General features: G+C 35.7%; 1 protein-coding gene across 1 annotated transcript in view; it reads right to left on the bottom strand.

Moving 5' to 3' along the window:
• Positions 1-23,913, bottom strand: part of LOC150108900 (chromatin remodeling protein domino-like) — a 731,915-nt gene that overhangs the window by 173,522 nt on the left and 534,480 nt on the right. Inside the window, exons 36-37 of the mRNA XM_090410792.1 lie at positions 17,444-17,727; positions 5,741-5,968 (exon numbers count right to left, since the gene is read on the bottom strand). Of these exons, the coding sequence (XP_090266918.1) occupies positions 5,741-5,968; positions 17,444-17,727 (512 nt within the window). The remainder of the gene's footprint in view (positions 1-5,740; positions 5,969-17,443; positions 17,728-23,913) is intronic.

Here is a 23,913-nt window from a genome sequence, read left to right as displayed (position 1 = left end):
ATAGGTAGCGCATTTACATGGAGTTTTCCACAGAATAAAATGTGAGATGCAGTCGTTGTGAAACAATCAGCAGATGGTATGACACAGAAGCAAAAGAAGGGGAGATGCAAAGGGAGAGAAAGCAGAGTGTGAAAATACGAGAATAAGGATTGTATTTTGTATGATGATTCATTGATAAGAGAAGTGCTTGAGGAGAGCATGAAATCGTGTTTTCCTGGTGTCAGGATTAAGGATGTTAGTGATGCCATAAGGATGCAGAGAGTGAAGGTGAAAGAGTTGTTTATTTTGGCTGGTACCAATGATTTAGCAAGTGAGAAGTGTAGCATGCAATAATATATGAAAAAGCTGCATATGAAAAAGAAGAGTGAGAAAGTAAAAGTTCTGTGCCTGCTGTCACAGTATGATAGAGGCAAGCTGAGAAGGAGAGCTATGACCACTTATGAGTCAGTGCACAGATTGTGCTGTTTGGTGTGGAGTTTGATGGAAGGAAGGATTTATATAAGGTTGATGGCCTGCATTTGAATGGATGTGAGCTCAGGAGTCTTAAGAAAGTGTTTTCAGTGAGAGTTGAGAAGTGCAGTCAGGGGAAACTAGAATGTTTATGGGATGTGCATGTCAGTGTGGGTCCAGGCAACCTAGAGGTTAATAAGTGGGAGTGATCACATGATGCTAAATGCAGCATTCTAGGTTCTTAATTTTAGTGAGCTAAGCAACACAAGATGTGGTATGAAGGGTATGTGGTATGTAATTTATGTATTACTAATGCTAGAAATATTTGAAATAAGGGCAAGAGTTTGTGGCATTGGTTAGCTAAACTTTGTCAAAAATTTGACCCATGACTTGTACGATGAGGAAGGCCAAAGATAATTATGAGAGAAAGCTAGTTGATGAGGCCAAAAGAAATCCTCGAGTTCTTTTTGCTATGTAGCAAGTAAAAGGAGAAATGATTATGGAAGGAAGGCTTTAAAAAGTGCTAATAGTGGGGAGGTAACAGAAGCAAACTATATAGTTGAGTTACTGAGTGATCAATTTGCATGGGCATCCCATCTAGTAGTGATGCTGCAATTCCAAATGTGACAATGACTGATGGGAGAATAGACGTGAAAGAATTGGAGGTGCTTAGAATATTGCAGAACCTTAATGTTTTTCATGGCCACAGCCTTAGATAGAGTATAGGTCACCTGGGTATCACGAAAATGTGAAAGGCAATCATGAGCTCCTTTGACAAAGCTGTTTAAAGCCTCACTGCTGGGAAGGTGGCAATAGAGTCGATAGTGGGCAGAATAGTCCTACTGCAGGAGGCTTCAAGAGAGAGGTAGCATATTATAGGACAATCAGTATCTCAGGAGTGGTGGCTAAGATTAGAGAAATCAGTGAAAGATAGAATTCAGGAATAAGTGCATAAGAATATGATACTTTATAAGAGCAACATGATTTTGTGAAGAGTAGGTCTTTTCTCTTAGTAATTTGCTTTCTTTTTATTTATAAGCAACAATGGAGTTGGATGAAGGAAATGTCTACTCAGTGATACTGGTAAGTTTGTCAAGACATCTGACAAGATTCCACATAAAACTCTGTTGCATAACACTTTTATGTGGAATATTGTCTAATTTTATGTGATATGGATATGAATTTGGTAATAAGGATTAGAGGATGGCTGATGGACAGATACCAAAGAGTGGCTTATGGAAGAGTTGAGTCCAGGAAAAGAAGGTGACTAGTGGAGTAAAACAGTACTTGGTCCTCTGTTGTTTAATTTGTGCATCAATGATATAACAAATGATCTGAGGGAAACATTCAGTTGTTTGCTGATGATGGTTAACCAGAAAAGGGCAATGGTAAATGAAGGTGATGAATAAGACTTGTTAAAAATGATATCAGGATGTGGAATACTGGTTATGAAGACAGATTGAAAATTTGTAGACTGCAGACACTAGCAAACAGGAGAAAGAGGGGTGATATGATTGAGACTTACTAACATCTGAAAGGGTTGTACAGAATTTCAACTGATGGAATTTTTCAATTTATGAAGGGTGGGGAAAGGACAAGAGGGCATCCTTGGAAGCTGAGCATGTCAAAAGAGAATGAATGCCGCTGAGAAGGTGGTGAGGGCTAGGTTTTTCTCTCATAGGGTGGTGTGTGACTGGAATGGATTACCATTGGATGTTGTGAGTGCACACAGTGTGAATGAATTCAAGAATGAGTATGATAGCTGGTGCGTGTAATATGTGGACTCCCTCGATGAGTCCCTGACTTCCTGGAGGTCTGTCTTAATAATAATAATAATATTGGCCAGTATGTGTAATGCTTGCAGTAAACATTGAAAGAAAGACTAACAGAGGGAAAGCATGTGACAAGGGTATTCAGAAATGGGTATGTTCTGACTTTCAATTTCATCTGTGAATTGTATGCATTTGTGATGAAGGTGATGAATAAGAAATCAGAGGCCTTATTATATTCCTCTAATAAGGTCACATATGGACAACGGTGCACAAACCCTTAAAGATTCTGAAGGGATGAATAAGTGGTGGAGAAGATCCAGAGATGAGTGATTGTGGCAGGTCTATGAAATGCTGTCTATGAGAACAGACTGATGATCCGTGGCTTCAAAAACTTTAAAGGTTTTTCGGTACATTGCAGGAAGGGGAAAATGAGAGGTCACAAGTGTAGATTGTTTAAGAATGGTTAGCAAGGGTATTAAGGACTACATTTTTTGCATGGAGGTTGGTGAATGGATGTAATGTGTTGCAAGAGGTGGCTGTAAGTGCTCTGTCAGTGAATGAGTTTAAGGAGAAGTATGATAGGTATTATTGTGTTAATTATGGAATTCCCATGACCTCTTGGATCTTCTGACCTCTGAAAATTTCTGTATAATAACAATAAGAATTATTATTTATAAGGGTTATGTGGAGTCAAAAGACTCATCCAGGAAAACCCATACTATCCATTAACACAATACCTATCATACATCATAAACTTATTCAGTGCTGGGGCACTCATAACCACCTCTAGCAAACCATTCCACTCATTAACTACACTCCAAATAAAGAGCCTAGTCCACATACCCTTACTAACCACAATCAACAACTTCAAGGTGTGACCTCCTTGTTTCCTCCCTACTTCCCATGTATTGAAATATTTTTTTTTGTCTCAATCTTATAGAATCCCTTTAGTAAACTTATAAGTTTCTATCATGTCCCCTTTTTTCTGCCTATCAACTAAACTTTGTAACCCACAAGCCTTCATCCTGTCCTCATAGGGAACATTCCACAGATCTGTAACCAGCTTAGTCACTCACCTAGAAATGCAGGTGACCTAGTCAACATGTGGTCGAATCATAGCCTTATAAAGAGGCTATTGTTGAGTTTGTCTTTCATCTGTTAGCTGTTGTTTGACCCCACTTTCAAACATAAAGAAAATTTTTATTATACTGCACCACTCTATGTTTGAAATCACACAATTTTTGTGAGGGAATCAAGCATCAATTAGCACTACAACTATAAGTACTTACTACAGGCCAAAATTGTCTTACTTATATATAGGGTTTCCCGCAAGATTCGTATTTTAATGAGTGGTGCAATGAAACTGAAATTAGGCAAGCATAAGAATCAAGTTAAACAAGATATTTAATTCTCTCACAAAATTATTCTTACATAAGAAACAAGAACTATATTAAGATCAATACAATTAGAAAACAATTTATGCATTCTGTAAAGAAATTAGATTCTACTCAGCTGAGTATATCATTTACTGGTAGAACTTATGTATAAAGCTTTCACAATTCTCATCTGTTATTATTTCAACGTAGTTTCACTTTAAACAACATCAATATTCAGCTAAACTCTTGAAATTTAATTATTTTCAGTCTCATAGAATAATCATAAACTTCAATTTTATCAACACTTAACTGGCAACTTCAATATCTATCAGAGGATTAAAATAGTTCTTAAAAGGTTCAATCTTAAATATACATATGTATTGTGAGATAACACATTCAAACATGAACTATTTCTTTAATGAAGTTTCTCACATTTTGTTTCACAATGAAATGTTTTATAATATCACTCAATCAAGCTGGACTAGCTGGCTTCAGCAACACGAAATTTTATGTAGTTCTCCGGACACAAGCAACGTTATCACACGTTAGCACAGATTTATAGAATAGATATTCTTACCGGTGTGATCAACATAGCTTGCACATTATGGAAAATTCTTACATCACTTCTAGGCACTTGATAATCTTCCACTATAGACGACACAAAACTTGTAGTATCCCCGAGTTGAACAACTTATTTGCCAAGACTGGAAAAGATATTTTCTTGCTCGTAATAACTTGTCTTACGATAAATCTCAATCATATTATTATTATCCATTCACACAGGTAAATTCCTTTACAAGGTGACAGGAAACTATAAATAATTATGAGTTCGAAGTAAGATTCATTAAAATCGGAACAAGCTTCCAAATCTTTGTTGCGAAGTTCGATCTCAAGTTAGGTCACATCTCACTACCTATCTACACTCACTCCATTTTCCTTCTGGTTCCTTCTTCCTTTATCTCATAAATCCTCTCTCTTTTTCCCGCCCAAACCACGAAATTATCACGTGATCGTTGTACAGTTCTCAATGCTAAGGCACATGCTATCATGAAATAACTTAGTTTTCTGACAGCAGCCAATCAAATCACATTAGTAGAGTCTGTTAGAAATACTTTCATTTTCCGTAACAACAAATACAATGCATATATTACAGTTCACTTAGGATACATTTCCAAGTTATATTAATAATTTATACAAGATAAAATAACTAAAAAAAATTACAATTATTATTTCAATGAACAAATAACAATTTATTTAGGAGCAAACTTAGCTCAGGAAATGCAATTCATGTTAAATCATGAATGTGGTATTAATAATTATAAAATTCTTCATTTGCAATTTAACACTATGATATCTCTACTTGCCAATTTGTTCTTAAGCACCCAAATAATCCTCTGAGCTATTTTGCCAACTCTTGAAATATGTTCTCTGAATTTGAAATCTTTATCCACTACCACCCTCCAGATCCTTGGCCTCATCAATTTCCTGTAATCCAGTACTATCATTATGATATCTTTTTCTTCCAGAAGTACATTACTTTACATTTTGCAACATTAAATTGATAACTGTTGTCCTTTGCCCACACTGCCAATTTATTCAAATCATCCTGAAGATATCTATATCACCTTTATTAACCATTACCTACCCATTTATACACCATCAACAAACAAATGAAATCCCAATCCCCCTCAAATCTTTGGCTATATCATTAACATACAAATTAAAGAGTAGTGGTCCTAGTACAGAGTCTTGGTCACTCCTAATGGCCAGGAGCATATGTTCAGGATGTGCTAGGTGTGCAGTACACACCCATGGAATAGCAATATTACCAATATTACATTTTTGTATTTATTCCTGTTAAAGACTCACCTAATTGTTTGCGTGATTCCTAAAATTAAACACAATATACTAATGCCTCATGAAGAGGACACTTTTCAATGCATAAACATTGTATCAGTAGTCTGGGTGTGTGATCGTAAATATAGACACTTTTGAGCTCTTGGAACAGACATGTAGATGACACAATGGGTGAAATTCTTAGCATTCCAGTGGTTTTAAACCATCCAGAAGATTTTGTTTTGCATAATAAAAGAAATTATATTTCAAACGTAAAGATTAAATGTATCAAAATTTTAGTCTTACTTTGTATATGCCTTTTGTTTTTTTTTGTTTCTTAGGATTTGTGTCATACAAGATTTTTCCTTCTTCGCGTGGCACAATAATGCTTTCATAGCGATTTTTACTCTGTTTTGGAGAACGGTAAGTGCGACTCACTGAGTTGACAGCATCAGCAACAAGATCCCAGTTAGGAATATGACCAGGAGATACAACAGTCAGATTCAGAGGCAACTCCTGCAAGTTTTGAATAACCTGAAAAGACAAAAAAAGAACTTTATGTATAATGCATATTATTAGTAGTATGTTAATCTCCATGGAGCCCAAAGACTCATCATAGACCAGATGATCTATGCAATACCTATCATACCTCTCCTTTGACATATTCACTAAAAGCATACATAACAGCCTCTGGCAACCTATTCCACTCATTTACCACTCCCCAGGTGAAAAATCTTATTTTGAGGCTCTTACTAACTACACTCTTACACAATTTTGAAGAATGATCCCTTGTTCTACCTACTTTTCCACTTTTACAGACTATGTAAAAGCCTAGTACTAAAAAATTTCCTCTGCATGAGGCCTATTAAACCCTTTTAAAAACATAAATGTTTCTATCATATCATGTGATATCTATTGAAATCACATGCCCCTGGGTCTGCTCTGCCACTTTATCATTTCCAAGAAATTTAAGTGACCAGACCTATACATAATAATACAGATGTAAATGAGTTGTATCAAAGTCTTATAAAGGGAAATGATACTTCTTTATTCCTGCTTGTTAGTATGGTATGGTATTTAATAACCAAGTAACAAAGTAATTTGACCACTTCTGTAAAATACCCTCTAACTTCAATTCCCTACCTACTAATACAACCAAATCAAATCTTTAGCTTTATTAATTTCCTACAGTATAGATCCATCAATGCAGCAGAAAGCTTGTAATCTTTTTATCACAAAATATATCTTTACACTTTTCCATATTAAACTGGCGGGAGATGAATTTCATTGCCCAGTGTGAGACCACTACCCCACTTACTGAAGTGTCTCGAAAAAGTTTGGTTTTTAGAGCAAGATTTACAGACTAGGTAAAAAAATAAACAAAAAATTGAAAAAAAATATATATAAAATTGATGAAAATAGAAAAAAAAAAACCTTAGCACACCTATAGTACAAAATGTGCTATAGGTTTGCAATAACCTTTCATGGATGGGAGCAACAAAAAATACCTTATGCCCATAGTGTTAGTCTACTTAAATCATCCCACAAGCTCTCTGCCACCTTGATTAACTATTACACTATGTAGTTTTGCATCAATATCAGTAAACAACAGAATATTTCACTTCAAATCATTTCTTATATCACTTATATAAAAATTCAACAGTAGTGGTCCAAGTAGAGAACCCTGCAGCACACACACCACTAATCACCTGCCTTCTCCCACATTCTTCGAATCCATATACTATTCTCTGGTGTCTGTTCATAACTCACCCTTGTATTCCCATCACCAGCTTCATATCAATCCTCGTTCACTCCAGTTTGTGTAACAAAGTTCCGTGTGGTAACCTGCCAAACATGTTTGCAAAATCCAGCAGTATCATTATGTAGCTATTTCCTTGATCCTCTCAATCATTGCATTTATAAAAAAGTGAATTATTAAGGCATGACCTATCTTTAACAAAGTCATGCTGTCACCCCCCCCCCCCATGAAGTATGATATTCTTATCCACCCATCACTGAATTTTGATTTGAACAACTTCTTCAATAACATAACTACTACTGTCTTGGAGCCTCTTTATGCAACTGAACTATTCTGCCCTCCTTCCACTCCGACAGGACTTCACCAGAGCTGAGAATTTAACAGCCTAATCAAAGGCAATACTTACATTTTTCTGTAATATGCAGGATGATAATCCATGTGATCCCATTGTGATATTTGCACTGCAGTTCTATAAGTAGTATGAGGTGCTACCCAAAAGTCCAGGGAATTTGAATAGTGCATGCAAACCAAGTGTAGTATGGCCATCCACCATTATGAAGGTCACACAGTGATATCCAGAAAATTCACCAAAAATAATTCTTTGAATGACAATTTGCTGATAAAACAATTAATTGAAAAAGCAATTCAACACATGGCAATTAATTGAAAACACAATTTATTGAAAACCAACAATTCATTAAAAAATCACACTTTACCAAAGCTACAAATCATTAAATTAACAGCTCCCAAAAAATGAATTATAAGGCATGTTAAGTGAAGTGTATTTATCAAAGAGAACTGCAGTTTTTATTAGATTAATCTGTGATACAGTAGAATTTAGTATGATATTCTCTTTATATATGTTATGTAAATGTGCATGGCAATTTTTTATTTTTTTTTGGAGTGATATTCCTTTCAGTCAGTATATGCATTTTGTGTATTTTATGTATTTTGCACAATCTGGAAAAGATTATGTAAAAAATCTTTTCTTGAGACCAAACATGGATTTTTTTTTCAAACACAAATTTGAAGCCTCCAATGTAGGATGGCTGTCTCACACAGGAAAATAAAATTCATCACTTATATACAGTTTGAAGGATCGCTAACTGGCTATACTGGCTATACTGATAAAATAACAACTGAGGAGGATATAGTAGAAATGTTAAATGAGTAATTCATGAAGGTATACAGACTGGCCTGTGAATTAGAAACCTTTATGCAGATGTACATATACATCACTTATGCAAAAACTTGGTCATGTGCATCACCACATGTTCTAGCAAACTTTTTAAGAATGTTGCTAGTCAGTAATTGTCAACAGTCTTGATCATAATGGGAATAACAAAGGATCTTTAGAAGTTCAATAAAGGGTTTATTGTGGGTATACCCTCTGGCTGGAGTCACAATTCTGAAAGCAGAGTTAACTGTTTTTTCAAAAGGTGAGACATCACTGCTGTTTAATCAGTAGAAAAATAACTCAAATTCCTTGTCTAAGAAGGGAGTAAGTGTAGTCCTAAGACAATCTGTGAGAAGGCTTGAATGGACAAACATGTATGTGTGCAGCAACTGACCAAAAGCATTTAATGAAGGCTGTTCCTGATCCATATCTCACCTAACTATGTGCAGGGAATTGAAGAGGATCGGTATTGGCAGTTGCATGCCTATATGTAAAATAAGTTTCTAATTCAGTGGCTGGTATGTGTATTTCATTTTGAGAAAGTAACATTTGCAGAATTCTGAGAGCAGTGGGGGAGGAAGAAGGAGCCACTGATGGATGGTGAGTGAGCAGGAAGTATATATGAGGAAATGAGTAAACCTGATGTTAATAAGGCTGTAGGACTTGTTAGTATATCACTATGTGTTTTGAGGGAATGTTCCAGCGAGTTAACAATAGCTTTAACTTACTTCTTCAACATGTGTCTCAGATTTTCCCAAGTTCCAAAGGAGCAGAAAGAGGATAAAATTGTTCCACTACATAAATTGGATCATAGGACTAAGGCTTCGAATTATAAGCCAATCTGTTTGTCTGGAGTTGTGGTAAAGGTGTTAGAGAAGCTAGTTGAGGACCAGGATTCAGAATTAGGTTGATGATAACAATATTATCTTTAATGGACTACATGGGGTGCTTAAGGGTCAAAGCTGTATAACTGAGAGGAGACCTCCACATAGCCTTTAAAGGAATGCGGAGAACCGACCAGGGCTTCTGACCTAATGTCCAATCCTCACCTTCTTGTGGTGCACCCTGTTGGGTATCTACTTTGATACTGAACGAACGAGGATGGGCTGGCAATTTGGGATTTAGCCGACCTAATTGTATTCTTATTGGTTAAACCAAAATAAAAAATGATGGTACAACATGACAAAATTTCATGCCGGCTGGGGCGTCGCCCGGTTAAACAAGGCCCCCGTTGTTTTCGCCAGGGAACCAGGGCGAACAGCGAAAAGTCAGCTACTGGAACAAATCTGAAAACAAACCCCAACTCAACATCACCAGAGTTAAAGATCGGTACTATCAACGTAAGAAGCCTGAATGGCAAAGAAATGGAGCTAGCTGAGGAATTAGATAAGTACCAGATCGACATAATAGGGGTGACTGAAACAAAAAAGACCAAAACTGGTGAGATCTTTCTGAGCAATAAATACAAAATGTTATATTCAGGCAATAACAATCAAGGAAAAGAAGGAGTAGCCATAGTATTCAACACAAAATACGAGGCTAATCTTCTTGAATGGCAGTCAGTCTCAAGTAGAGTAATGTGGGCAAATATGAGAATGGGGAACTGGACAATGAGACTTATTTGTGCCTATGGTCCCACAGAAGGTTCTACTAAGGTAGAAGTGGAGGAATTTTTTGAGGCTTTAGAAAAAGCAACTGACACAATGAAAAAGGAAAAGTTGGTCCTTGTTGGGGATCTAAATAGTAGAGTAGGAAATGATTGTGAGACATACAAAAATATTTTGGGAAAATTTGGAGAAAAGAGCAAAGCTAATAATAATGGCAAATATCTGTTGGATTTCTGCTCAGGACATGGACTAGTTATTACTAACACCATGTTCCAACATAAAAATGTGCACAAATTCACATGGAGAGAAGAGGCTAGGAATAAGAAAAGTCTCATTGACTATGTTATTGTTGATAGTGATGTTTTCTCCCTGGTGCAGGACACCAGAGTGTACAGAGGATTTGAAATTGGAAGTGATCACTATTTAGTCTTGAGCAGGATAAAATTGAATTTCATATTGAAAAGAATAACATGTAAGAAAGTTTTAAAGCGAATAAAAGTTGAGCAGCTCTCAGATGTAAACTGTAGACTAAAATACAGAAATATTATTGAAAAGAAAATGAAAGAGTTTGAGAACAGGAATCAAACCTTGGAGATTCAGTGGCAAACTCTGAAGGAAACATTGATTGATTCTGCCAGAGAGGCATGTGGTGAGGTTGTGTGCAGAGATAAAAAAATCAGAACTCCCTGGTGGACACAGGAAGTTAAAGAGGCAGTGAAGGAAAAGAAGAAAACATATCAAAAGTTCCTGGCAAATAAGTCAGCTTTTACTCTTACAGAATACAGAGACAAATGTAAGAAAGCTAAACAGTGTGTAAAACTAACTAAACAAAAGTCATGGGAGGACTTTGACAAGAATATAGAAAATAAATATCAAGAAGGTGGCAAAATATTCTGGAGGTTGTTGAAGAAGCTTAGGAATGGAGGAAAGAGTGCTGTAAAAGGAATTAGAGATGTTAAAGGTGAAATGAAAACAGGAGAAAAAGATATCCTTGAAGTATGGAGTAATTACTTTGAAAAACCGCTAAATGAAACAAGCAGTGATGACAGCACAGTGATAAAAAACACTGACCAGGCATGCAGTCAGGAATACATATCCATACTTGAAGTAGAAAAAGCCATCAAAGGCTTAAAATGTGGAAAGGCAGCAGGAGTAGATGATATTCGACCAGAAATGCTGAAGTATGGTGGTATAAGAGTCTTACAGTGGCTGCACTGCATAGTTCAGAAAGCCTGGACAGAGGGACGAATTCCCGATGATTGGAGTAGAGCTCTCATAGTACCCATATATAAAAAGGGAAATAAAACTGAATGTGAGAATTACAGAGGTATTTCCCTACTGAGTGTTCCTGGCAAGATCTATGCAAGTATACTTGAGAAACGGTTGAGAAGAATTGTGGAAGAAAAGCTTGGTGAAGAACAAGCTTGATTCAGGCCAAATAGAGGCTGTCAGGATCAGATCTTCACTTTACGACAAACAGTCGAGAAAGCATGGGAATATAACAAAGATCTGTATTTAAGTTTTGTCGATTTGGAAAAGGCATATGACAAGGTGCCAAGAGAGAATCTATTCAATACGCTGCAGTTATATGGTGTCAATTTGGCATTATATCAAGCAATACTTAGTCTTTATTTGAGTTGTGAGTCAGCAGTTAGAATTGAAGGAAGTACAGGAAGATGGTTTAATGTTAAATCTGGTGTGAGACAAGGATGTACATTATCCCCTCTGTTATTCATTATCTATCTGGATCACATTATGAAGGAATGTGGTATTAAACCTGATATCAAAATTGGAGATGTTAATGTCAGCTCTTTGCTTTATGCGGATGATGTTATACTTCTAAATAAATCCGCTACAAGTCTGCAAGATTCTCGGACTAAATTGAATAGCTGTTGTAATAGATATGGTATGAAGGTCAGCAATAAAAAGACAAAGACAATGAAAATAGGCAGAATCATTGAAAATGTCAACTGTGTTGTGAATGGAGAACCTGTGGAACAAGTAAAACATTTCAGCTACTTAGGCACAATTTTTACTGAAGATGGTAAACTAAATATAGAAATAGACAACAGAATCAGCAAAGCTGGTATCGTGGGAAGTCAATTGAATAAATTCATATGGAATAAGAAAGAAATTAGTCGGAACACTAAATTAGCTGTATACAAGACTGTGTTCAAACCAATTTTAACTTATGGATCTGAGAGCTGGGTCAGAAGTAAAACACTTGACCAAAGACTAGAGACCGCAGATATGAGAGTCCTGAGAAAGATTAGAGGCGTGAACAGATGGCATCAATGGCAATATCATATTAAAAATGAGGATATTAGGAAAGAACTTGACATTGTCAGCATCCAGGAATGCGTTAGCAGAGCTAATCTCAGATGGTATGGTCACTTAAATAGAATGGGAGAGGAAAGATTAGCAAAACAAGTGTTCTCTGCCAGGTTGGCAGGAAAACGACCCAGAGGAACACCAAGATATAGGTGGATTGATAGGGTACAAAGTGCCTTAGACGATAGAAATATAAGATCTGATAATGTTGGAGTCTTGACAAGTAACAGACTGATTTGGAGGAAAATTGTAGATAGGAAGTTAGTAATGATGTAAATTTTTCATATAGTACTATCATATCCTGTACACCCCTTGAGGGTACATGGCAGGAATTTGATGATGATGATGATGACTATTCTATCAAGAACAGCACACCAATGTAATTTCTCAACTTCATCTGCTTGTTCAAGTTTATTCTATTGTGGTATGATCTTTTAATTGCTTTTTAAGTTCCATCCACTTTATGAAATATTTTAAATGTGATATATTTCTTTCATGAGTAGTAAGAGTTTTCGATAAATTTTTACAATTAGAATAATCATCAGTAGTTAATTTCTGGTTTCTTTCATTTGAAAATATTTTGAGACAAAAACAAAAAATGTAGTCTACAGAAGTGGAATACCTGAGCCATGTTTTTGGCAAAATTTCATTGTTTGCTACTTTATGGTTATAATAAACATTACTAGAAGAACTTCAACCATAATCATCACATAGATAAAAATTATTTTTAGTATCTTCTGGTTCTTGTTTTGAGAAATTACTGAATATTACCATTAATAATTGCAGGACAAGTTGCCAGATCACTTGAATTAAAATTGGTTTGGAAATTTGTAGTGTCGGGTATAGCTGATGTTTATGGTTCTAATAAATAAAAATTGAAGTCGTCTTTGATAGCTGCGTATAAAGTTCTGCAGAATATGTGGAATGTTGCTTCGCTTGTTCATAACATTTTATTGTTTGTTATCTTCATATGCTATTTTTGTATACCTTCAAACTTTTGAGAAATTTAGTTAGGTGCCCTTTCTATTTCTCTTTTTCAAGATTTTTTGTCCCATATCTTTTTTTATTTGCAGTTCTGGATAATTTTTTCTGTCTTCATTATGTCTAAATTTATTCTGAAATAAAAAATCTATTGAACAAAAAATTCCAAAGGGAAAATATAAGGGTTATTCAGACTTAAAATTTTAGGTTATAGTATACATCAATACACGAAGAACTATATAAGCAAATCTATGCCAAGAAAATTATGCGATTCTAATAACGGAAAGTAATTTTTGAGCAATTACAAAATCTTGGCTTTACAAACGTGTGAAATCTGTTTCACAAAAAACATCCAAATGTCACTTCATAACAGAGGTTAAGCCAGGTAAGGATTCCCGCAATCACTACACCGAACTGCGGAAAATGCTACATTCACCATGTCAAAATATAATGTGCATGATGTGCACACCTCACATCCTAACTGGCAAATGCATATTGTATGTAAAGGAGAAAGTCAGTAATGTAAGGCTCCCACTGTAACACAATGCCCCATGTTACAGCTGGTTGAGTACCTGGCTCATCTAGTGCTTCCACCAGATCTACACTACAAATATTGAAAAACAACCTGCAGTTTTTGCTAAATGTTATTAAAAGTCACAGTATCTATCCACAACGTGTATATCCACATTTAATAAACGCTAATATTAAAATGTGTAATTTGATTTTTCTACTCACTTCAGTGCCAGAACTATATAAGTTCTGGGTGTTCTGGCTACAGAAGGCTACAGAAAGGAGTATATCCCTGGATGGAACGAACGGAGTGAACAGCTCTACGAGAAATTTATGGAGAGTGGTGAACTGGAAATCGCAAAAGATTTCCTCCATGACTTGGATGCAGCAAGACATCAATGCTGGATCGAAACAGTTGAGGGACACCTCAAGCACTCCAGCAGGAAGGCCTGGAGTGTATTAGAGAAGCAAGGAGGCGCTACAGTGATGACTACTAAAAAGACAGATGTCACACCAAACCAAGTTGCAAATCACATTACTAGAATCTCGAGATGCCAATGTGATAGAAACCATACCATCAAAGTGAAAAGAGAAGCCAGAGACTTGAAGGCAAAACTACAAGACGAATTAGAATACGCAAGACCCTCGAGTGATGAGGAAATCAACAATGCACTAGCTGATACAAATGCGGGAAAGGCCCCTGGGTTTGATGGAGTTCACCTGGAATTTCTTATTCATGCTGGCAGAAATGGCTCGCCCGTTTCTTCTTGGAAATAATGAACACCAGCGTGTTGCCAAAGTATTTTAAGAGAGCTAAGATCATAGCCCTTCCCAAACTCGGAAAATCATTGTCCAATCACACTACTAAGCTGTGCATATAAACTACCGGAAATACTACTGTACAACTGCATAAGCAACACCATCCTTGAACACGTTCTGATAGAACAGGCAGGCTTTAGGCCCAATCGCAGTTGTTGTGACCAGGTTCTGGCACTGACATCATACATTGCAGCAGGCTTTCAACGAAATATAAAAACTTCGGTAGTTTTTCTTGATTTCACTGCCGCATACAATACTGTCTGGAGACAGGACATGCTGTATAAACTAATGAAAATACTACTGTGCTGAAGAACAATAGTTAATAATATGCTGAGCAATAGATATTTCTGTGTTGTCCCTGGAGAAAATATCAGTAATCACAAGAAACTCAACAATGGCCTACCACAAGGTTCAGTATTGGCCCCTCTCTTATTTAACCTATACATAGCTGACCTGCCAGATACAGTATCTAGAAAATTCTGCCATGTGGATGACTTAGCGTTAGCCACCAGAAATAGAGAACTAAGATGGACAGAGGAAACTCTCACAAACGACCTTGCTGCTATGCATACCTACTTTAAAAAATGGAGGCTGCAACAGAACGATGGACACGAATGTGGAGCATAAATACCAATGCCCAACTCCAAACTTGGTTTCAACATCCTGAACTGAGGCTAAATGTGCTCAGTTCAGGATGGAACTGAGCCGAAAGACATGGATAACACTCAACAGGATTTGCACTGGACATGGAAGATGTGCAAGCTCTCTGTACAAGTGGGGAAAAATTCCCTCACTGGAATGTGACTGCTGGCACCCAAATCAATCAATCCACCACTATTCTACTGAGTGCAGTCTTCGTGCATACACGGGTCATAGAAATGACTTCCTGGAGGTGACAACGCCTGCTGTAGACTGGATTCAGACAACTTGATCTTAACTTATAAGTGTTTTGTTTGTTGAAAGTATAAGTGACTTGAAAGTAATAGTGTCAATTTATCTAGCTGACAGACACTGGAAGATACCTTCATTATACTTCTAACTATCACAAGACACACAAACTAAGCATTATCCATATGTTGAAAAATACAGCACGTAAGTTTATATCAGAAGAGGAGGATACACAGACTGAAATCTCACTAATAGCCAAAACATTATCACAAAATGGATACCCTCCGAACATCATCAAAAAAATATCTATATGGTGACAACCCCAGACAAGAAGAACCAAAGTCCCAACACATTTCTACTGTAGTGATTCCCTTCCTCAAGTCAATTTCTTATCAAATAGCCAGAATACTAAAAGCCTGGAACATCAGAGTGATCTTCAAACCAACCACCAATATCAAACATTTTTTAAGATCACCAAAAGAAAAGGTGGCATTGTACAAATATCAGGGAGTATATTACATTCCTTGCTCCTGTGGTCTCGCCTACATCGGACAAACTTCACGGAGTTTGGAGATCAGACAGAGAGAGAGCACGTTGGTGATGTAAACCACAACAGAAGTATTTCTTCTGGCTTAGCACATCATTTCTGTACATCTAACCACACGATAGAGTGGCAAAATAGCTCCATGCCATATTTAGACGATGATTATAGACATCGTTTATTCAAGGAAGCTGCAGCAGTGTTAAAAACTGGTGGAAACCTCAACAGAAACCAGGGTACTATTCTTACAGTTAATGGAAAAACCTCATCCTCTCTCTAAATCCATCTGAACTACAGCTAGCTAGTAATCACGTCATGCATTTACAACAAACATGCATGCGTGATAATGATTAAGAACAATAAGTCCACTCAGTCTCTGTCACGCGAACGTGACCTTAGCTACTAGAGTGTTTACAACGTTTTTAATGTTCCTTTCAATTTGCATTTACTGGTAAGCAAAGAATGTTAAAATATTTGTATATGGTCAGTATTAAACAATAAGTTTTTTATGCTTAACTTTCAAACGACCAAATATGTTTAATTTGGACATATTACTATGTTTGCAAAGGACACATTAACAAGTAGAGATAAGGAAGTTGTTACTCCTCTTTATAAAGCCTTGACATTTGGATTATTGTGCTTAGGTTTCTTTCAAATTATTATTATTATTATTGTACGGGTGCTTCCATGGAGCCCAAAGATTCATTGTGGATTCAAGGAGAGGTATGACAGATTGTGTGGATAGTTTGAGTCTCCTGCAATGAATCTTTGAGCTCCACGGAAGTGCCCGTATTATAATAATAATAATAATTTGGAAGAAAACTGATGGCAGGAAGGTAATAATAACATAAACTTAATTATGTAATACTTTGGAGCCTCCGTAGCTCAGTCAGTATAGACAAAGTCTTTTGGTCAGAAAGACCTGGGTTCGATTCCCGTTCAAGACTTGAGGAACCTTTATCTGGTGTCTTTCAACTAAAGGTGAGTTAGCTGGTTTCATACGGAGGTAGGGTTTTTTTTTTCAACTGGACACTCGGGTTATCGGTCCCCAGCCTCATTGAACACATGCATTTACAAACATAGGACACACTAGGCATAGGACTAACCACCTTATCTTTGATGTGGTCACAGTTTCAAATCATAATAGGCTATGCCTAATATGAATGTAACAGGCCATTAGGCCTAATATATGTATAAGGAGGAGGATGTAATACTTTCACAATATTCTGTTCAAACTCTAAAGGAAAATATCAGGAATTGATGATGATACATTCTGATATAATGATACTATAATATGGTTATATTTTAGTGCACAAATATTGTTATCAAAAGAGAGAAAAAAAAATTTATAACTGTTGCACAATATTTCTTAAATTAAAAAGTAAAATGTACTTACCTGTAAGATAGCCCAATCTTCATGGATTAGCCATTCAGGACTATCTTGCTGTGTATCAACAGTAGGTTTATTAACTACCATAGGAGTTGGCTTTAAGGCACTTAGTCCAATTCCTAAAGGTTTTGGGAGAGTAGGCCCGCACATAGTTAGGCCTTTAACTTTTTGGAGTTTAGCCTCTCTGCGCATTTTTAGAATAGCAGCTGTTGGACGGTCGAAGAGAGATCGAGGAATATGTACTAAGTCATGTTCTTTCCTTACTTTCTGTTTACGTGTTGTAGCAACATCTGTTAGTGATAAATTGTGACAATAATTAGCATAGTAAACAGATATGAAAAATAACAAAATACCTATTTTAAAATTTATGACTACTTTATCAAAGATTTCTTACTAGCTCCATATCAGAATAAAAGTAAGCCATCACTCTCCATTCCATTCAAAATTTCCACATAATATCTAAGTGTTGGTTTTCCAACAAGCATACCAAGGTAGTGAAAAAAAAAAAAAAAAAAAAAAAAAAACGACAAGTGGTCTGAGGCAAAAACTCCAGCTTTATTTTCAACATATACTGAAACCTGCAATGATTACAAAACAACCATTAACAAACCTCAATATGACTTTGCAAGAGCTAACTGCAGCAATCTTTTGAACAAATGACAATTATACCTTCTGGTTCTTTGTTCATTAACCGCAATTTCTGTCAATCTGAATTCCCTATCCTTCTCATCTAGATAACATATCACTTTAGCTTCACCTCAAGAGAAAATCAATGATTACCTGGACAGATTTTGTCAAACAAAATCCATTGCAGATTTCCTTTCACCACTCGATTTTGAACACGTGCTATGAAAGGGTTTGAAGAAACCTGTACTGTTGCACTTGATATTTCTAAAGAATTTAATATAGCGTGGCATAGATGTATTGTGATCTCATGTAGTTATTAGCACTACTGAAAGCTAAGTAATTTTTTCATATTTTAGTTAATAATATCAGGGTAAATTATTGTATGGTATTTACTCGAATATAACTCACTCTCACATACTCACACCCCTGATTTTACTTTATGAAAGAAGAAATTAAAATGTTTCACATATACCTGCCGCACAAAAAAAGTTTAAAATTTCAAGAAATAGATAGTGAATGTTGTTATGGCAGTTTCAGATATTTTGGAATTTGGTAGATGAGAATCAGCATTTCAACTCAACAACCATCGGCTTGCCTTTGTCATTGAGTTGCATGATCTTTTGTTAGCACCAATCATATGTGCATCTTCATAGATGCACTATTTTTTACTGGCCTATCTTTGCTGTCTGTTTCGCGCTCCACTTTGACTTCTCATTAGTCATTCGTGAAGGATTGTTCATAATGTATCTCAAGTCATGTAAATTACTGGTAATTTTTGCTTGAAGTATCAATAGCAATATTCATATCGATAGCAATTTGAAGTGGAACTCCCACACCACTTTCTAAACAAATAAGTTTAGGTTCATAATTAACAGAATATATTATGTTAAAAAATTTGTAAATGCAGCATTCTTAAAATGTTTATACTATTCCTGGGTAAATTCTTCACTGCAATATGGCATTACCTGTTGGGGAGGAGACTATTATAACATTCTGCTTCCATTAATAAGAATACAAAACAGAATAATTAGAGCCATAACTACTACCGACTTTGCACACTCAACCAATGATCTGTATATCGTTCAAAATATTCTACCATTTCAGAAACTATATCTCTATGATTGTCTGTTATATGTAAAGAGAAACACTGAAAGTTTCTTGGTATATAATGTAGACTATGGATTGCGCTGCGGTCGAAACATGCTGGAGGTACCTAAGGCTAACAAAGAAATTTTTCATAAATCTTTCGAGTACATTGCGACGAGTAGCTATAATAAACTTCCGAATGAAATTAAATCTATAACCTCAGAATATGTATTCAGAAAAAGACTGAGAAACTACCTTATGGGATTAAAGAATGTTGACAATTATTTTAAACATATAGTATAAGAGATCATTATAACTCATATATCATAACCAATTAAGATATTGATTTACAAATTGGTTCATTCAATTAGGTATTAAAATATCAACATGTACATTATTATAACTGGTAAGGGAGCCCTCTTAGATGCGGTCCCCGGACTCTCAGTGTCTCTGTTTTGAGCTAATTACTTTTCTAGTAACCAGTATGGCTACGGCCCTTGGTTACACATATTTGCATTAACTAACTTACATTACTCCAAACCAGTTACTTATCATAACTATGAAACCATTCGAAATATATTATATTCTACTTGCATATATGAGAAAACTTTTTATTAACCATAATAAAATAATAGCCAAAATAAGTGTTAGTATCAACAGAATATGATAGTAATACTTGAATTTTATTTTGTAACATTGTACTGTGCATTCAATTGTATTGTGAAATATTGCCATAATTATACAAGTTGAATAGTATAATATGTATAATTTGTATACGTGATGTGAATAATAAAAAAGGTTAAACTGTTAACCGTTAAGTATGGAGAAACATTCAAGTTACAGTGCTAGTTTTAAACTCAAAGATCATATGATTCTGAAATGATAAAAGGACAAGCAATAATGAAACTGTTTGTTTTAATTTAATTACTGAAGTATTGTCACTAAAGATTATCAATAAATAACGTTGAAAATTAAAATTTAAATGCATCCATTTTATAAATAATGTGAGTAATTATAAATTATAATGAATACTGAGGATTTAATTATAAACATCAATTTAGTTTTTTCCTGAAAAACTTTAATTTCTGAAAATCCCCACATATATCTTACACCATGATTTAACTTTAATTTTGGGAAAAAAAGTGCGAGTTATATTCGAGTAAATATGGTACTTTCTTATAAACTGGCATGTGATTGACTGAGTTATTCACTTTGTAAGTAAACCTTGTATTTTTTTTTGCTTAAATATGATATTGTTGGTATGGCATCAGTGCATGGTAGGACAATGGCGGTAAAGACCATGTTGTCGGGTGATTTGAATTTGCAGGATTTTGTGCAGCACAGTGCGGGTGAGATATGTGATGGATTGTGAGGATAGTTTAAGCCTCCCACAATGAGTCTTCAGAATCCATGGAGGTGCCCGTACAATAATAATAATAAAATAGACTGCTAAGCAATTTGTTATCTTATTGGTAAACCTTCTACTCTTAGTACTCTGATCATTCAGTATAAGTAACAGTAGATACTTTTTTTACTAATACAGGTGTACCTCAGTGCTTATATCATCTACCCTCTTTCTCAGCACATAAATTATCTTCTCTTATGGATCTCAAACTCTATCGATGCATTTGCTGATGACAGCACGCTCCACTGTTTCTGATTTGACAAACCTTGTGGTGCACAAACAGTGCAGGCTTCAAGATCTACAATCAGTATCCTAAAAATAGATCACCATCTTTATCCTTTAATAGTATAATGACAAGGAATTATTTGAATTAGGCCACCAGTCTCTAGATTTCCTGAAGATATCACTCAGATTCCACTCCCATATGTTAAAGAAATTTCTAAGCATATTGCTAAAGATTTAAGACCTCTTAATATTGCAGTATCATTTCATCCTGTCAAAATGATTTCTACCTTCCTTTCTTCAACTAAAGACAAGCTTTCTCCTCTCAGCTGTCCAGATGTGTACCTGATTCCCTGCTTCTATGGTCTATCTTACTTTGGAAAATGTGGCACATCTTCGGTCATCTGTAGTGAGGAACATCAATCTTATATCCACTATCTTGAACCTGAGCAATCTGGCTTAGCAGAACATGCCATCTCGACTATACATGGAGTGGTTAGACAAGGAGAGCTGTGATGCCTTTGTACACTGACTGAGCTTACACAGATCTGAAGGACTTTGGCTGACCTCTTTATGGGAAATATTATTATATCAATTTGATTATTATCTTATTGTATCTTTTTAGAAAAGATGATAAATGTGACAACTTTTGAAAACTGAAGATAAGGATATCCTAGATGTCTGAAGTATTTACTTTGAAAAACTGTTAAACAAATAGCAGTGATAGAACTGTACAAGAAAATTTCAACAAGAATGCAAAGAGGAGTACATATCAATACTTGAGGTAGAAAAAGTTGTCAAAAACTTGAAATATGGAAAGGCAGCCGGAGTAGATATTCAACCAGGGGCTACACTGCATAATTCAAAGGGCCTGGTCAGAAGGTTGAAGTCCTGATGATTCGAGTAGAGCTCTCATAATACCCACCTTAAAAGGGAATAAAACTGAATGTGAGAATTAGAGAGGAATTTCTCTACTAAGTGTTCCCGGTAAGATTTATGCAAGCATATTTGAAAAGAAGTTGAAAAAGATGGCAGAAGAGAAACTTGGAGAAAAACAAGCTGGGTTCAAGTGAAATAGAGATTGTTAAGATCAGATTTTCACTTAAAGCAAATGGTTGAAAAATTGTGGGAATATGACAAAGATCTGTACTGTAGTTTAGTAGATCTGGAAAAGGCATATGACAAGGTGCCCAGAGAAAAGCCAAAGATCAAAGCACCTTGTGGCATCTTGTATAGGTAAAATTTATAAGTTCTGCATTACTTCAACCTTGGCATCTCAAGGTCTAGCTCCCACTGAAGAGACCTCAATAAAGGTCGAAACCGGTCTGGATAGTGGCCTCTTCCCTTAATGTATAGCATCATACATGTTTGCAAGGAGATGCGCTTTGCATTAGGGGAGATACTAAGGGGAAAGTGATCAGAGCTTACTCCACCTTTACCACGAGTTGCCTCAGACCTGAAAATACTTCAGGCGCAAACTTGACTTACCTGTCTGTTTGCTTACTTGGGAAAAAGGATTAAAACCAAGTTTATAAAATTGCTTGGTATCTTTAAAATACATAGTCTATATTTAAGTTTTCAGTCAGCAGATAGAATTGAAGGAAATACAGGAAGATAGTTTCATGTAAAATCAGGGGTAAGAGGAGGATGAGGATGCACATTATCATTTATAGATAATGTGCACACTATTCATCATTTATATGGATCACATTATGAAAGAAAGTAGCAAGCCTGATATTAGAGTTCAAGATGTCAAACCTAGCTTTTTGCTTTATGCAGATGATGCTGCACTCCTAAACACATCTAGTGCAAGTCTCCAGGATTCTCTAACTAAATTGAATAACAGCTGTAACAAATTTGGCATGAAAATCAGCAATAAAAAGACCAAACTATGAAAATAGGTAGGAGCATAAAAAACTCAAGCTGCATTCTAAATGGCGATCCTATAGAACAAGTAAATATTTCAGCTATTTAGGCATTGTTTTTAGTGAAGATGGCAGGTTAAATCTGGAAATAGACAACAGAATAAGCAAAGCTGGTAGTATGGCTGAATAAATTTATATGGAATAAGAGAGAAATTAGCCAAAACACCAAACTAGCAAAATACAAGACAGCGTTTAAACCAGTTTTAAGTTATGGATCTCAGAGGCGGGTTAGAAATAAAGCACTTGATCCAAGACTAGAGACCACAGATATGAGATTTCTGAGAAAAATTAGTGGAGTGAATCGATGGCATCAATGGCAGAATCATATTAAAAGTGAAGATATAGAAAGGAACATTATTAGCATTCAAGAATGTATCAGTATAGCTAATCTAAGTTGGTACTTAAATAGAATTCGTGAAGAAAGGTTAGCAAAACAGGTGTTTGATGCCAAGATTGCAGGAAAGAGACCTAAAGGAAGACCAAGGAGGATCTAGGTGAACATAGTAACCTGAACACCCCTTGGGGGTACATATCAGGAAAGTGATGATGAACTTAAAAAAAAAAAAAAAAGGAAATTAATGACTATCTGTTGCCTTACTGATTCCTTTATTGTAATTAGTTGTATTCCATTGTTGCTATTGTACTGAAGATGCCTTTGATATTTAAGTGAAAATTTTAGTGATAAATTTATTTCACGTAAGTTTAAGTTTTCATCTTTAATTTTTCAAAGTATGACGGCTTATGTACCTATATTGAAGCAATCATATGCAGCTTCCTCAGGCTCCAAAAAACTTTATATCCTTTTCCACTCATGATTTTACTTTTCACCTGTCCTGCTATTAAACCTGTACAAATCCCAAATCCAGCCAATCTTAAAATGTTGCTTTCACATTTGAAGTAGTGCACAAAAAACCTCTAAAAATTCTTGATGCTACCCAAAAGAGGATGGTTTGAGTAAGCAATAATCCCTCTGTTATACAATTTACACCACTGTTGCATAGACAATTTGTTTCTGGTTTGTACTTTTTTCTTCAGGTATTTCTGTAGAAATACCCGAAGAAAAATGCCATCTATCATTCTCCCAATTTCTGATAAGCCTACAATAGCAGATATGGAAGCCTAACATCCATTTAAGTTCAGCTGTTAACCCACTGAGTCTAATTCTTCCATTGCACATGGCTTTGCCCATGAGGTATTTTTCAAGGAATGCA

This window comes from Typopeltis vanoorti, chromosome 2, assembly GCF_054136105.1.
Source record: "Typopeltis vanoorti isolate ZY-2024b chromosome 2, IOZ_Tvanoo_1.0, whole genome shotgun sequence".
In the NCBI taxonomy this organism is placed as follows: Eukaryota; Metazoa; Arthropoda; class Arachnida; order Uropygi; family Thelyphonidae; genus Typopeltis; species Typopeltis vanoorti.
The sequence above is the reverse complement of the archived record's forward strand: the minus strand, read 5'-3'. Positions and strand labels throughout refer to the sequence as shown.